The sequence below is a fragment of the Brachyistius frenatus genome, unplaced genomic scaffold, assembly GCF_029030835.1.
Source record: "Brachyistius frenatus isolate BFR_SWC_R1_liver_20210118 unplaced genomic scaffold, ASM2903083v1 Contig_271, whole genome shotgun sequence".
In the NCBI taxonomy this organism is placed as follows: domain Eukaryota; kingdom Metazoa; phylum Chordata; class Actinopteri; family Embiotocidae; genus Brachyistius; species Brachyistius frenatus.
Window position 1 is genome coordinate 262825 of NW_027210870.1, and position 16473 is coordinate 279297.

At 47.4% G+C, this 16473-nt stretch overlaps 1 protein-coding gene across 1 annotated transcript; it reads right to left on the bottom strand.

Annotated features, from left to right (window-relative positions):
- Window positions 1-2712: 2712 nt before the first annotated feature.
- Window positions 2713-16437, bottom strand: LOC138634675 (insulin-like growth factor-binding protein 4). Its single transcript, XM_069721735.1, has 4 exons — window positions 16080-16437; window positions 6884-7047; window positions 4993-5118; window positions 2713-2859 (listed from the first exon to the last, which is right to left on the bottom strand). Exons 1-4 carry the CDS (start codon window positions 16435-16437, stop codon window positions 2722-2724), a joined length of 786 nt encoding a protein of 261 aa, XP_069577836.1. The 3' UTR covers window positions 2713-2721.
- Between the last annotated feature and the right edge of the window lie 36 nt (window positions 16438-16473).

The following is a 16473-nucleotide window of genomic DNA, read 5'->3' on the forward strand; positions in this document are numbered from 1 at the left end:
TGTACAGTCGTATCGGCAAAACATGACACGGACACTGCGTCCCTCTCGTGGATTGACGGGTGTATTACATGCTTCGGATGTTTCCTCAGGATGTACTGAAAATACATGAGAAAAAGGGATAAAAAATGGTCAGGTTTTTTTTATCAGCTATTTCCAGATTACTCAGAGAGCAACTACTTTTCACACTTAAAAGTTTTTTTTTTTTTTTTTTTTACTGCTTTACACTTCCAAATACAAGCATTTATGCAAATTCATTTTAAATGCTTCTCTCATTTGTTTAAAGTGTGCAAAAATGAATAACTACTACTAATACTAGTTTTCATGGCACTTCTGTTATTTCCGTTTGGAGCTGAATGAGACTCTTCAGTGGGTTAGGCTCAAATAAGTCATATTTAAAGCTTAACTCATGTTGAGGTCAAATCAAGAGGGTTGGAGATAGAGAAAGAAATAAGAGGCAAAAATCCACGTGTGACCGCAGCTGTCAATATCTGTCGTTATCTTTTCAACATATCTCATATTACTGCACTGTACTTTGGTGGAAGTTCCTGCTTATCACTGTTTTTATCGTTGACTGCTACACCGGAGTCCTCCAAGCGAACGGTCCCTGCGGGAAATCGCGATTTGTGAACGCAAGAATTCAAGAATTAGAAGTTTTGCCGAAGGTTTCGGGCACAATGTAAATCTTTTCAAACAAATATCAACAAAACTTAACTAATCAAAACAAACACATGCTGCCTGACCGGATAAACAGGAAGTGCCGCAGGGTTAACGGGAAATAATGGTCTTATCATTGGATTGAGAAATACTGCGTGTTGAAGTACTTCTTAAACACGCGTCTAAATCATAAAAGACTGCACTTCGATCTTCTGCTTGTGATATGTGTTGAATTAATATGATGCAGTCACACTGTTGTAAAGCTGTTACTTTTAGGATTTCTTTTGTAATTTTGAACCCCACAATTCAAAAAAAGATTGAAGCTAAAATACTTCTGTGATGTGCAGTATGCTTGGTATCAAAAGAAGCGATTACATAATGACTTTTTTTTTTTTTTTTTTTTTTTTTTTACTTTTCCTAATTTCAGCAATTTTGTACGCAACAAAATCACTTAAACCTCTGCAAATTACATCAGAATTTTTAAGCATTTAAGCATCTTTGACAACAAAAATCACCACAAAAAAACCCACTTCTGGAAATCCTGGGGGGACTGATTCGAAGCTTCCTGTCAGCTAAAAGTGGCTTTGCTACCGTTCGAATTATTGTGTATTAAAAACACGTCACGGCAGCAAGTTGAACAACGCCGACCGCCCGGAAACGTTCGGCCGGGTCAGATGCAGCGACGGCGCAAAGCTGATGTTACTTTTTGTATTTCGACATTCACGTTGAAGACACGCGCGGAAGTCCTTCGTCAGCGGCGCGTACAGTACAGACGCTGCTCCTCACCCTCGCTGAGGCTAACTGCTCCGCATCCAATCCCAAACAATACCCCCCCCCCAAAAAAAAAGAAAAAAAAAGTGCAAAAGCCTTTTTTTTTCTGTTTTGTGTTTTTTTTTTTGTATTTTGGCACAATCAATAGCACCAGCAAAGTTCTGCCAAGCAGCCTGTTTGGAGACAAATCCAGTACGTCGCAGCGTATTCACACCAACACGAGAGCACCAGCTGGAGAAACCAGATTATCCTATCAGCAGCGTGCAGAGTTTCAGGCTGCCAGCGGTGCACCAGCGAACCACCGGGTGAGGAGGCAAAGCTATTCTGGGCTCTCGGAGATACCGATTTTCGGACTAATCTCACTTGTCACTTTGGTCTCCGTGGTGTGAAAAGCTTCATCATTTGGTAACTGAAGACAGGCGGTTGTCGCGTTCCTTTCGTTATCCCCCTCGTTTCTTTTTGTTTTTTTTCCCTTTTTGCATCTGCTCTTCCCATCTTTTATTGCTGCTCCGGCGTCGTCGCTGCACTCGACTTTGTGTTTCAGCGAACGCATTTTATGGTTTGCTTTTAACCTACGTTACCAGATGGGCGTTTTTTTTTTTTTTTTTTTTTTTTTTTAACGAAAATGTAGAACAGTAAAATGAGAGCCACAAGTTGCACAAACTGTCTGAAAGACGAGTCCTTTGACGGAGAATCTTTCTGGATTGTCCCGATGCAGTGATTCCAACTGATCTAATGCTCCAGAAAGAATAAAACACACGCTAACAGCTCCTGTTTGATCTCATGTCGGACTACCGGCTGGAGTGAATGCATTTTCCTTTCCTTTTTTTTTTTTTTTTTTTTTTTTTAAAGAATACTACACTGAAGTTTGACTAGAGAAAAACAACACACTCATTACCACAAAGATCACAACTACACTTGTGGAAGTGTGCTTTTTTTTTTCTTTTCTTTTTTTCCCTGCCACCTGGTACTTTAAAGCGCATGTGTCTAAAGACTCCGATCAGTCTGAACTTCACATCGTAGAAACAAAACACAACAAGTGCTCAGAAGACTTTCCAATCGCACGCTCTCGACACAGAAAACAAAAATAGCAAAAGAGCTCCGTTCAATGGTTTCCTTCTTGTCGCAAGAGCTCGAGTACCGTCGGCCTCGGGAGGCTTAAGGATGAAGTCCTTTCGTCATGTAGTTCTACTAATGAGCACCAGTAGCTGGTCCTGCACCCCCAACCCTACCCATCCCTCTCCCACCACTCCCTCCCCCTCTCTCCCTTTCCCCAAACTGCCCCTCCCTCCCTCCTCAATCCCTCAGGGTCGCAGTCATCAACTGGTGGCAGTCCAGATCGCCTCGCAGCTCCAGCGGCCCCGGCAGCCTCATGCCCGTCTTCTGGTCCACGCACCAGCACTTTCCCCGCTGGCCGTCGCGTGCAGGATGGCACTGCGGGCGTAAACACGGACCGGTTATTATTTACTCCTACACGGGCGATGTTTGTGAGTTCATCACTAACTTTTTTAGCTCGTTTTATACACGAGGTTCGATGAAAAAGTTCGGAGACTTTTTTTTTTTTTTTTTTTTTTTTTTCTGCGTTTGCGTACAAACGGAGGCCAACGCGGAGACGTTCACTGAGCAGGGGGAAGCGATGACCTCCGTGAGGAAGTATTCCAAGTGTCGTCTCCTGATCAACATCAGCACCTGAGTTCAGCACGTTTTTGTGACCGCTGGTACGGGAAACATTTGTGATTGAAACTTGGAGCAGAGAAACATCAGATTTTGGGTCAAACTGTGGAAACCGTCCCGCAGGGACCCTCGAAATGTTTCAGAAAGTTTACGGCGATGAAGCGACGAACCGGGCGTGACGGTCGCGTTTCAAGAGGGGGCGGAGCTTCACCGTCCGACACCGAAGAAGGCGCGTCAGGTTCAGGAGACGTCAGGTGGGTTTTCTTTGACGTTGTTTTTGTCCATTTGCTGGTTGCTAGCATGAGTTTAGTGTTTGTTTGTGGTTCTGAGGCTTCTGAGGAAAAACATTCGCTGCAAACCACCTGAACCGACCTGTGGCGCCATGGCAACCAGGGTTCTCCAACATGACAACACATCTGCTCAGCGCATAAAATTTTTTTTTTTTAAAAATCGAATGTTTTCTCTGCTCCAGTTTCAGGTCCACGGTGAAATCAGAAATGTTTCACGTGCCAACGGTCACAAAAACGTGTTGAACTCAGCTGCCGACGCTGATAAAGCGACGTACCTTGAAGTACTTCCTCATGAAAGGTTATTTGTTTCCTCCTCCTCCGTGCGCAACAGGAACAGTCTGTTACCCTTTTCCTGATCACACTTCATATTATTAAATCGATGTTTTGGTTTTATTGCTTAAAACTTGGAATGTTTTGGTTCCTTCTCATTGTTATCAACAAAAAATAGCCATTGTACACAGAGATAGAGATAAACATGGAGGAGAATGTAACAGCTGAGGATATTTACATCAGAAACAAAAACAAGCCAAAAGAGGAGGGGGGAAGGGGGGGGGGGGCAAGGCACACAAACACCACTGGAAATGGATCAGTGTCTGCTGGATTTGTAAATAAACAGCATGCTCTGTTGACGGGGCTAAAATCCGACGAAGACATTTTCATTGTTTTGAAGCACTTTGTCCCGAATCAAAGGTCAGATGGAGTGTAAATTACACCGAGCTGTCATTGAAACTTAAAGTGTGACAAGTCTTTTAAGTTATTTATTTATTTGCCCTCCCCTTACCCCCCCAAACATTCCCCCCTGTGAACAATTCCAGGAATATAAAATTTATTGCGTGTGTTTGCCATAATGATTTAGTCTTAGTTTACAATCTGAGAGCAGCCCTGCCATGAAATGATTCCCAGTTGTCCTTAATGACCTGTGCTTTACTTCCCAATATTTTTTTTTTTTTTTTTTTTTTAATCACAGCTCCGTTTTAGTTAAACAGTAAACAGATGCCTGTGAATCCGAGCAGACAGAGATACTCGAACCACGTTACACAATCGACTCAGCTCAGACTTTTGATGACTGGTGCCGGAGCACAGCTTTTCCTTTTATCACTGACTCCGCGTCTGCCGCTCTGATTGCACGCGCGGGCCTTATCTGTGTTTTCACTGATTATCTGCGTGTTTGCCCAATCTTTGCAAAGGCAGAATAACAAAGCGAAAAAAAAAAAAAGCAGAAAAAGGAACTGCATCCAAAATCTAATTGCATCCATCATGGCAGTAAAGTGATTATTGTCCGACAGTTTAGGACGCAGAGTCTTGATTTCTCAAACGTAAATCACTTTCTGTGCGAGCTTAGAAAAATAAGGTCTTGGCGTTTTCATGACAGCCTGCTTGGAGACACGTTTGTGTTGATCTTGAACCCGGAAGACCGTCTGTCATCGACTGCAGGCACGGTTTGAGTTTTGGTTTTGAAAGGGACCGTATGAAGCGCGAAGATAGGCATTTTTATATGTGTTGGCTGCGTCGCGCAAATTCACAGTTCACCAGCGGTACGCGGCCAAATTGGCTCAGCGTTTCAGTTAAGCTCATGTTGAGTGTTGTGCTTGAAATCGCAGACCTGCTTGGCGTGGAAATCTCCGTTCTTGTCACAGTTGGGGATGGGGATGGTGAAGAGGTCGTCGTGCGTGCGGCTGTTCGAGGCCAATCTGTCCAACGCCCGTTGTAGCTCGGCACGACACGGGGCCTGTAGGAGAAAGACGTTTGGATCTCATGTTCGCTCGCCGGCAAAGTTACCAACATAGACGTACGTAGACATTTCTATTGACACGAGAAAACTCTTGAGAAAACTGTGCAAAATTCTTTAACTTTCGAAAATGGTAAAAACAATTCATGACAAAGTTTAGCCATATACTTAAAAATCAACCATCTTATGTTATCATTCAACTACGCCCGAGTGTAATACTCCCATCAGTGGACTAGAGGGCGCCAAGATCGGAAATGAAGGAAGGGGAGGTTTAAACATAAAAAAAATCACATGGTTGGATTTAGTAAACGATCATACGTTGGGTTGAAACCACGCGACAGCCAACAGCGACGTCACTCGTTGGTTTGTGAACGGCTGTTATGAAGGCTCAAGTTCGGTATTTTGGTTGTCGCCATCTTGCTAGCTAGGAGCAGGAAGTGACCGTAGCACCTGAGTTCCACATGTTTTTGCGACCGCTGGTACGTGAACATTTGTGATTTCACCACGGGCCAGAAACTGGAGAAGAGAAACATCAGATTTTGGGTCAAATTTTTTAGGAGCAAAGTCTTCAACACGCCTGCTTACAATCAAGTGTTCGTGAGCCCATGCAGTGATTTCCACCGATTCCTCTTCTCCACTGTGAGCGGGCGTGTTGTCATGTTGGAGAACCCTGTTGCCATGGTGCCACAGACCCCTCAGAAGGTCCCAGTAGAACTCGGTGTTGGCAGTCTGACTCTGGGGGGGACGTATTAACGGTGACACAACCACCGCCAACGTCACAGAAATCCACCTGATGTCTCCCGACCTGACGCGCCTTCTTCGGTCTCGGACAGTGAAGCTCCGCCCCCTCTTGAAACGTTGAATGTCACTCAGAACACTTCGCCCGGCTTGTCGCTTCATGGCCGTAGACTTTCTGTCTCTGTTGACCATTTCCAGAGTTTGACCCAAAATCTGATGTTTCTCAGCTGCAGATTCACGTGTGGAACTCGGGTGCTGATGTTGATCAACTTGGAATACTTCCTCATGAAGGTTATTTCTTCCTCCTGCTGTGTGAGCATCGCTGTGCTGCGCTGCATTCGAACGCCACAGGGACATTTCCGCAACTTTTTGATCGACCCGTGAACATATACTCAGTACCACACAGGTTTAATTTGTCACCATGCGAAAATAAACTCCTTTACACTCTTATATCTGATAGGAGCATTGTGAATCATCTGCAGTGTCTTTCCAAACCATCATTCTGAAGGATTTTTTTTTTTAAATACATCTGCGCAATCGGGCCGACTGCATCCCAACAAAGACATAAAAACCAAAAGATAATAGAAAATAAATGTCTATAAAGGATTTGGGGTCGTGGTGAACCTGTTCGGGTGGGCGGCCCGGATAAATCTGTGTGTAGGAGGTGGTATCGCTACGTACTCCTGCAACACATATCTGCGTTAGAGCCCTGAAATGTGCGCCTGTTGCTGATTAATGGGGCCGTAATGATGCTCCTCTCGCCAGTCTTAAAACGGCAAATTGATGTTGATGTCAATATGCACCTGAACTTTATTTCACAAGGCCGCAATGAAATGTTACGGTCTGTAAATAAGTAATTTGTACTATTTATAACCCGACTGTTACGCTTGTGGATTTGGAATTATAAAAGCCCAAATGCGAAACACCTGCTGGGGCCGAGGAAGCCCTGAAGCCACAGAGCGGATCGCCGGGGTTCGGCGATTTCCGCGAACACCGATGAGGAAGGCGGAAAGGCGGTTTCTCTCACCAGCACCGCCTTGGTCTCCTCCCTGGCGGTGTTGCTCCTCTGATTCGTGGATTTGGGCGGGTGTCGGGCGAGGGTCTTCTGGATGCAGCGCTTGTCCTGCGGGCTGCACCGGATGTTGCTGTTGTTCGGGTGTTCAAGGATGATCTCGTCCTGCCTTTCCATCGCTAAAACAGAGGGGAAAAAAAAAAAAAAAATTAGCGTCTGAAATCCACTGTCAAACGTGTTACGTGTTCGAGTTTGTCCAAAAACATGCGCAGGGCTTTTTGTTTTACGGTTGTCGGGGCAACCCAATTCGAGCGTAATTTAGGGCAGCGTCCGTCCGTCCCGCTCTGCTCGTCCTCCCTCGTCCTTCGACTTCCAGCTGAACGTGGTGAAATGTAGGCTAAAAAGGAGTCCAGGTTAACCACAAGGACGCTGAGCCTCGCTGGCGCCGCTCTGGGGGGTAATCTGCACCTCAGCTCCTGCCCCCCGGTACTCTTTGATTTCAGCGCCACAGCCGAGGCGCCACGAGCTGTGAGGCTTTTCTTAAAAGAACCGTACCACCCCTGTTCTGCCACCCTTGTGAACATTGTGGTCTGGGCCGCATTCACCTTTGCATCCCTGTAATCCTGCAGCTTTGCGGCCCTGCAGGCACCCAGCTGCTTCCTCAGGAAATACCCCCCACCCCCACCCCCCATCACCCCCTCCCTCATTACTCTCCACAACAACCCCGACTGATGCCAGATGGAGGTTGTTAGAGGGTATCCACACTGTCACAAGTGGGCACATGCGGGTGAGCGTGTGGTTTTTTTTTTTTTTTTTGGGGGGGGGGGGGACATGTAAGACGGGCAGAACGAGGGATGAAAGTGTGTCCCTCTTCGTGCGCATGCATATCTCCCCCTTTCACCTGTGGCTTGAAAGACTTGGCAGCGCTTTGTGCTTTCAGCTCATAACCCAACGGCTTTTTTTTTTTTTTTTTTTTTTTTTTTTTATACACAGACTGGCACAGGAATCAAAGCACTCTGAACTGCGCATTTCCATTTTCTGAAGCAGTTTCTCACTCTGATCACTGAACCAGATCTGAGCTCTGGTTAATATCTCAGGTCACTGCCAGGTATCCAGTTAATTGTTGTTGGCAAAAGCGACAAGGAAAGGAACGGTCGGTAGGCTCCTTAATCTTGCGCAGCCTTTTTCTCAGGCTCGCAGTGCACGAAGGAGTCCAAACCAGTGGAAGCTTTTTCTAGTTCTCAAGCAAGTCCCTCATTTTCTGGTGATGAGTAGAAGTTTTTACAGCCCTGTGACCAGAGTTTCTTTAAACCCTCATAGACAGTCATCTCGCTTGGCTCGGCCCGTCTGGGGGGGGAAGTGTCTCTCGGCTGTTTGTATTTTTAGTCCTGTCGCTGTAAAGCCTTGCCCATCAGCACTTTTCCTCCACAATAAGAGCCAACAGAGTCTCAGCTGCTTCCTTCGTTCCAACTTGTTCTCTCTCTCCTTTTTTTTTTCTTTTTTTCTTTTTTTCTGCCAGTTCACACTTTTTCCCAATTGCACGCTCTTTTCGCAGGGCGAGCCAGAGCGGTTCAGAAGTGGGTCAGGGGTGGCATGTCCTGTTTGCTACCACTGCTGTTTTTCACAAGGGAAGTCCCTGTTTCTCTCTGCGGTTTCATTTGATTTGGATCACCAGCGCTGCGGCGTTGAAAAGAGAACTCCTGCAGGGCGTCATCAGCCCCGAGCCGACACTCTGCGATTTATTGCCCGTCACAGGTGCGCAGCAAAGATAAAGGGAAAGTCTCGAGGAAACGATCATAATCAGGACCTGGCCTTCACCTGACTTCTTTGGTATTTTGGTGCAATGCAATAAGCCAAAGCTAAGTCACCAAAATCCATGGAAACAAAAGAGTTTTTATTACCTCATTTTAATAGCAGAGCATGACGACTCTGATTGGCTCCAGTTGTCTGCATTTGGCTGACAAATTTTGAATTCTGTTACACAATAAGCCGCATCGCTTGCCCAATCAAGTTCTTACCTAAATGTTTGTTTTCACATGTCGACTGCTGCTCTGCCGCAAAGACATCAAATCAGGAGCGTCACTCGTCGTGCAAAAAACTCCTTTACGCGAGTTCATTGCGGTTACATCATTGAATCTACACCGTGACAACGAGTCCAACCCACACATGTGTCTGTTTATATGTTTGCCTTCTCTTTGGCAGTCCGAGGAACGGTGACACGAAGGGGTCATCGGATTTCAGATTCCTCTCTGAGTGGCTTTTAAGGCTGAGCTCGTAAACCCCAAAGACAAATATCCTGCTCAAATAAATATTTAGTTCTGCTCCGTGAGATTGGCAGAGGACTTTTCAGGGCTTTATACTTCCAATAACTCAGATCTTGGCTCTGAAATAGAAAGAGAGGCCATTATGGAGAAAAACATGAGATGCACCCTTTTAAAGGCTGATTACATGCTTTCATTTTAATACAGAAACGCTGGAGATCGTTTCAGGGAACTCAAAGTGAGGGAGATAGAAAAAGTCTCGAAAGCAAGAAGAGCTGCTAAGTAACTTCTTTACAGGATTTGGAACCGAACTGATGTTTTAGCCAATACGAGCTCACATTTCCACCCCGGGTATCTTTATATTGGCGTACGTTTTAGCAGATACTTTTTCTCCTGGGTGATGTTCTTTAATTCAATTCTTTAAGAAACTACAAGAAAAGAAGTCTGATGAAGGAGCAACTTGAAATCTGCTGGATCTCTAGTTTTTGCTGTTTTCATTCATTTTTCTGCTGATGTGGTTATAGGTGTGACCGGTGTGGTTATAGGTGTGACCGGTGTGATTATAGGTGTGACCGGTGTGTTTACAGGTATGACTGGTGTGCTTACAGGTATGACTGGTGTGTTTACAGGTATGACTGGTGTGTTACAGGTATGACTGGTGTGTTACAGGTATAACTGGTGTGTTTACATGTATGACTGGTGTGTTTACATGTATGACTGGTGTGGTTACAGGTATGACTGGTGTGTTTACAGGTATGACTGGTGTGGTTACAGGTATGACTGGTGTGTTTACATGTATGACTGGTGTGTTTACAGGTATGACTGGTGTGTTTACAGGTATGACTGGTGTGGTTACAGGTATGACTGGTGTGGTTACAGGTATGACTAGTGTGGCTACAGGTATGACTGGTGTGGTTACAGGTGTATGAAAGATGACAGAGACGACATAATCCAACTCGGCCTGATCAAATGAATCTCTACTCCTATAAATTTAACGTCCCTTTTCCTCTGCCGGCTACAGGTACCAGGTACTTTTCAGAATTCAGTTTTCCCGTGCCGATCGTACCCTCTGTAGTATCAGCGCTGCATCAGCAACTTCACATCTTCACTGACCAAGACGGGGCTGTTTTAGTATAATTTAGCACTGTTGAGATATTAAGTTAAACATTATCAAATTTATGCACGCTGTTTGTTAGTCCCACCTGCTCTGTCATCTTATTCATTTATGTTTAATTTCTGTCCAAATATAGCCTGGTTTCAGATTATGAAGAAAACTTATTGATTGTAGTGTCGTCTTCATGACACTCGATAGGATCTCTAACGTAAATCCGAGGGGGAGGCGACTTCTCCTAAATGTTTTGTGGCTCTCTGGCAGCCAGCTCAAAAGCCACCTCGGCTTCCTACCAAAAAAAAAAAAGCTCTTGCTTTCAGTCAACACTGGATGCTGCCAGAGTGTCAGCGTCTGACCGTCGGTTTCCAGGCACAAGATTTCTCCGAATCAGTTAATCATCAGCTGATGCCTGATGCTGTTATGAGAACGCTGTTCAAGACTACCGAGGAGAGTCATGAGAGTCTGGGACGTCTTTACGGAGTCCAAGTCAAGGGAAAGACAGAAGTACAGTTGGTAGTAAATCACCGACGCTGCTTCATACAGTTTAACTGATGTCTGTCAGTTTGAGCCAAAAGAGAAACAGACTTAGTGTTGAGAAAGCAGAAATAATGAGAAGAAATAAACATGCCTATTTGAATACTGACTCCTAAACACTTCTATTTAATTTCACAGACACCTTTAAAAGAATATTTCTCCCATTAATGCGCCTGCAGAACTAAGATCACAGGGAATGTAATCGCTCTCAGCAACAGCAGCTTTCTTAACTTTGACTGAAGAAAATAATTCTGTTGCTTTGGCTTTAAAACTGGTGTAATTCTTCAGCCTGAGGCCTGAAGCGCTTATAAGCCAGATATAACACGCACAGACACACACACACGCACACTCATTCGCACACAGGTGTGGATCAGCGACAACAACATGAGTGACGGATGGAGCCGAATCTCCTCCAGATGGATCATCATCAGCATAAACATTATTATTCTTTGTACGGAACAAAAAAAAATCTTGGATGAAAACATGGTCCTGTGTTGAAAGTGAAGTCTGTTTGGGAGGGGGGGAAGGGGGGAGGGGGGGACGCGGGTTCACCACCTCCTCTGAGATTCATATTTTTCTCTGTTTTCAGGAAGGAGTTCTGTTTTTCATCCAGATAAAACCAGAACTCGGCATAAACAGAGCCGAGGTGTAATTTTAAACTCCCATCGCCCGCCTGCGTATTTTTTCTGTACGTTTATTTTCCTGCAGATGAGATGTGAGTAAACTCCCGTCGTACTGAGGGGTAATCCTGGCTGTGTCCATGCACCGCTTCTGCCCTGTGTGATGAGCGGCTCTATGAATAGAGGGGAACCTGCAGCTGCAACTGAATTAGGTCAAACTATTCTGGGTTGCACCATTAACTTAATTTGCACTTGAATATTCTTGTTTTAAAGCGCGCGTGCAGAATCAGGGTCGTGCGAAGAGAGGGGAACTCGCCACTGCGGCATTTTCTGACACACGAATTACACGACAAGTAGTTTCCAACCCAGAGATCTGATTGGTTCAACGGTGCATTTTGGAACGTGCTCAAATCAGCATGACATCACACCCTCATCTAGAAATATCACTCTGCCTTCGCAATATATAGAATTGGAATTGAATTTCTTATAATGTGCAATATAAAGTTAGTTTTTTACTTGTTATAGGTCTATTAATTGTGACCCGTTTGGTGAAATCGGGTCTCTTTTGGTCCTTTATTGTCGCTCCCAGCACCCGTACCGTAACACCGCGGATAGTCGCGCGCTTCAAATCCTAGCGGCGGCTGGCTTGAGTGGTTTGGTTTTATTACGTGATACGGTGCTAAAATCTAAGAGTCCATCGATTTCTTTTTTTCAGCGGATATCTTAGTTCCAACCAGACCGAGCTAGCTCAGCAGTTTAGTTTTTCTATGTGCTGTATTTATTCAGTTTGAGAAACCATCTCCAGGAAGCAATAAAACGGACTTGAAATCCTCTCTGTTGCTAGGGTCGTTGCTAAGGGGTCGGCCTACTTCCCGAGGGAGTTAACATTCGCTTCTACTGACGCGACTGATCGTTTTCCAGTCGTTAGTCATAACCCCGTGTGTTGCCATGGAAACGGAGATGACACAAACTAAAAGTTTGATATTCTGAAAGCAAATTGCCCCACAAATATGAATAGATTTTGATTACATATTTGATTTAGTTGGTAACCTGTTGTATAATCGCAATAGTACGCATCACCGCCGTGCCAATAATGACGTTAAAGACGCTCTCGTGTAACGTTGCTTAAACGTAGGACGTAATCTTCACGAAAAATGATCTGTCAGGGAAGTGGACGTCTTATTAAAACAGCCGTTTGTTATCAGAGATGGAGACGTAGATCCCCGTGGGATTTTATTTAAAAAAAAATTTCATTCCTGAACTCCTGACTCGCGTGAAGTTGTGTCCCCGTGCGGATCCGTGATGTCCTCACATTCAAGGGTGTGTGTCGCGGCCCGGGACAAAAGCCGGATTGTTTGTGTATCTCTCGGCTCCGACGCCGGCGGGGGGTCCCCGTCCCACCGAGGGAAAAGCAATTAAGCCGATCGCATTTTACCGGCGCACGAGAGCCCCCAGCTGTACAAATGCACCGCACAACCCGAAGAAAGCAAATACACAATGTCGAGGGACACCTGCTTAAAAAAAAAAAAAAAATACTCATTTCTATCAAATACTTCTCGGAGGATTCGGCCCTCCCGTCTTCACAAAGAGCTGCCCGTGTGTGTGTGTGTGAACCGAGTCTCCGCTGACAGCTTCATTCATTCATGCGGTTCCCTCGGTGCCTGTAGGTGTAAGACTTTTCATATCTGACATCTGTATTGGCTTGTAAATAATATCCGCTTCGCCGCGAGGGGTCTGACCACCCGACACCGGGACGGACTCGGCAGGAACGCGGTAGCCGACGCCAACGCACGCACCGTGATGTATTCTGAGTACGGCGGTCTAGCTGGGGCTTCTAAGAACGGGATATTAGGCGTCTTGAGACCCGTCGACGTGATATGGAGGATGGTGCCTGTTGTTGCTATGGAAATTCAGCTCGGGAGGATAGAAGCGGACCGATTTCATGTTTTGTTTTTTTTCTCGTCGGCCGGTTCGTCAGCCGGCCTTGAAAATGAAGCGAGGAGCGCGAGAGCAGTGAGATTCGGATGCGCTGCAGGAGCCCTAAATTCCCTTCGATGGGCCGCCGAGATGTGCTCCTTTTTTATTATGAATTCTCCTGGTTTTTGAAAACCCTCTTCTATTTTTATCTAGCATGTTCCCTGTTGCTAGGAGTGGGACAGTGTCAGACATGTATTCAGGAGATGCACCCCCGTGTTTAATAATGCATAAGTGCGGCGAATGCCCCACAAAGGAAATCTCCTGCCTGCGACTGGAGTTGCTTTTCGCTTCTCTCCGATCGCCTCTGCGCCGCCACGGTTCGCACCGAACATTCTTACGCGGGACGATCTGAGCGTCCGCCCGGCACAATTGATTTATTGGGCAGCCGAGCTTCCCCTGCTTTGTTATGACAGACTCTTGGGGTGAGAAAGAGTGTGGAGGCAAACACAACTCAGATTACAGAACACGAAAAAACAAAATCTGAGGCACTTTCCCAAATGTTCCATCTCGCCGCCGGCCCAGCGCCGAGGAGGAGGGTAAAAGGACCCGCGGCTCCCCACCGGTGCCTCGGGGGCCGGTTAATCGGAAACCACGCAGCATCAAAAGAGCAGCGGTAATGTTCGGGCCCGCGAGACAAACGGGTGTGGAACGAGCGGCGACCAGCCGTGACGTCACCCCGTCGGTTTGTGAACGGCCGTTACGAAGCCTCCGGTTTGCATTCTGTACGTCGCCATCTTTGCTAGTTCGGAGTGGTTTGGTGCAGGAAGTGACCATATTTGGACGAGCTGGGGGAGGAGCCAGCGGTGGATCTGACTGATCTGATTGGAAACCTGACGACACTTCGTTCCGCCCACAGATAGCCGTGACCTGACCGCACCACAGGACCTGTTAATCAAACAGACACGCCCCCCCCCCCCCCCAAAAAAAAAAACCAACATCTTTTTTAAGCTTATTTTCTAATTAATGACGGGATTATTTTCAGATGGACCGTCAGAAAACTAATAAGAAGGAGCGACTTTAGCTGAAAACACAGAGATAACTCATGGAGAAATGTTGTTGACTTTGTATTTCATGAGAGAAGTTGAATGGGAGTCTATGGAGGCTTTTTGGAGCCGACCCCTAATGGCACTCGATGGTATTGCAGCTTAAGCCACTTCCGCATCGGTCTCATTTTTCAGACCCGGAAGCTACGAACACTTTCATGTACAGTCCATGTTGTGGACCGACGGAGCCGGGGCCAAACTGAGAGCAGCCCTCGGGTTTTTTTTGTTTTTTTTTAATCACGCTCCAAACAGCTTTCCTCTTCTTTCTGATTCCAGTCAGTCACGCTATGTGCCGGCCTAACCTATGCTGGCCCGGCGCAGGGAGCAGCAGGCTCTAATTTCAGCTCTGGCAGCGAGAGTGGCGATGAGCTCATCCTCATGAAGGAGCTGGACGGCGGTGGGCGATGCGCTCGAAGGCTTGTTAGGCCAGGGGAAACAGATGCTGCAACCAAGAACGGGCGTCCGGGGAGCCTTTATACCGGCTACAGCTCTTCCAGCTCTTTGGTGTTCTGGCGCTAGCAGATAGCCGACTACCATTACAGCGACTGTCTGGGAGCTCAGCGGAGGCAGCGGCGAGCCACATAGTCGATAATCTGGAAACAATGAAAAGGAACCACCTCGTCTGCGACACTTCAGAAACAATTGTCTCATATGGCATCATGGAAATCGACACCACTCCCTTTGTGGAGAGCAGAGAAAGAGAAGTTAACGTCAGAGCAGCGAGCTGGATATGCAGATAAGACGTCCAGCATTAGACATCCCACTGCGTGAAAGTGGAAACAGACTTTCTTCTTTGCAAGAGGAATGCAATAACAAAGGAGGAGGAAGAGGAGCCGGGGCCAGAGGAGCCTGATAGAGACATCAGTAGTAAAAGAATGAGTGAGGGCATCCATGAAGTGAATTACTGATCGCAGAGAGCTCTAATAGCCCCAGACTGGCCACACTCCATTACAGTCATTTCATACAGCAGCTTTTATTACCGCCTCCCATTACAAACACACACACACACACACACACACACACACACACACACACACACACACACACACACACACACACACACACACACACTCAGCAGCAACACAATGCATCGCACTGCCTGCACAGCTACTTGCAGGATCTCCCTGTAACACGACATGACGAGGTCAGCGTGCAGTAAGACTGTCGAACGCACAGTTCCTTCACTAAAACAGGTGTGGTCCAACTTGCAGTCATGCGCAGTGCGCACACACACACATGCCCACCTCAGCGCTCTGCGTCTTACAGCAGCCCCCCTCCTCCGCCCCCCCCTTTCACAGCCGGCGGCCGCAGGACAGCAGAGCGACTGTGTGCGCTCTCCCATCAGGAGCTGCTGCGTGTTCGCGCTCCGGTTGGCGGGTTTAGCGGAGATTAGGGACAAACAGGCGGCACATTGTGGCACCGCTCCCGGTCTCCCGGCTCAGGTAAAGGGCCCCCGGGGCAGCAGAGGAGGGTTGGGGGGGGGGGGGGGGGGCGTGGAGACGCCACGTCGGGTTTCGGACACCGAAACCTGTGGCTCGCACACGCTTTCGTACAATCGGGAGGGAATCGGAAATTGAGAAGAAGTGCAAGGAAGTGTCACGAGGTCACATGCTTGACCCCCTACCCTCCCCCCTCCCTCCTCCCCATCTCCCCCCCCCTCCTCACCTGAGTTGTCCTCCATCTCCCTCTCGTCGGTGCAGACCCCCTGGCCGTGCATCAGCGAGTGCAGCGGCCTCTCCACGCCACGCGGAGGGTAGCAGCGGAGGCCCGTGCCGCACCGGGGCGAGTAGACGCCGCAGTGCGCGCCCTTGGGCAGCGCGCAGGTCGGGCAGCAGCCGCAGCCGGGCTCCCGCACCGTCTCCTCGCAGCCCTCCGGCAGGCGGCAGCTGGCCAGCCTCTCCTCGGAGCACACGGGGCAGCGGATGGCCTGGTCCGACGAGCACAGCGCCGCCAGCGACAGGGCGGCGAACAGCCACAGGCCCCAGCAGTGGGACGGAGCCGCCACGCCACCTCCACGACCCATGGCAGCCCCCCGGCACCTGCACGCAATCCTTCACCC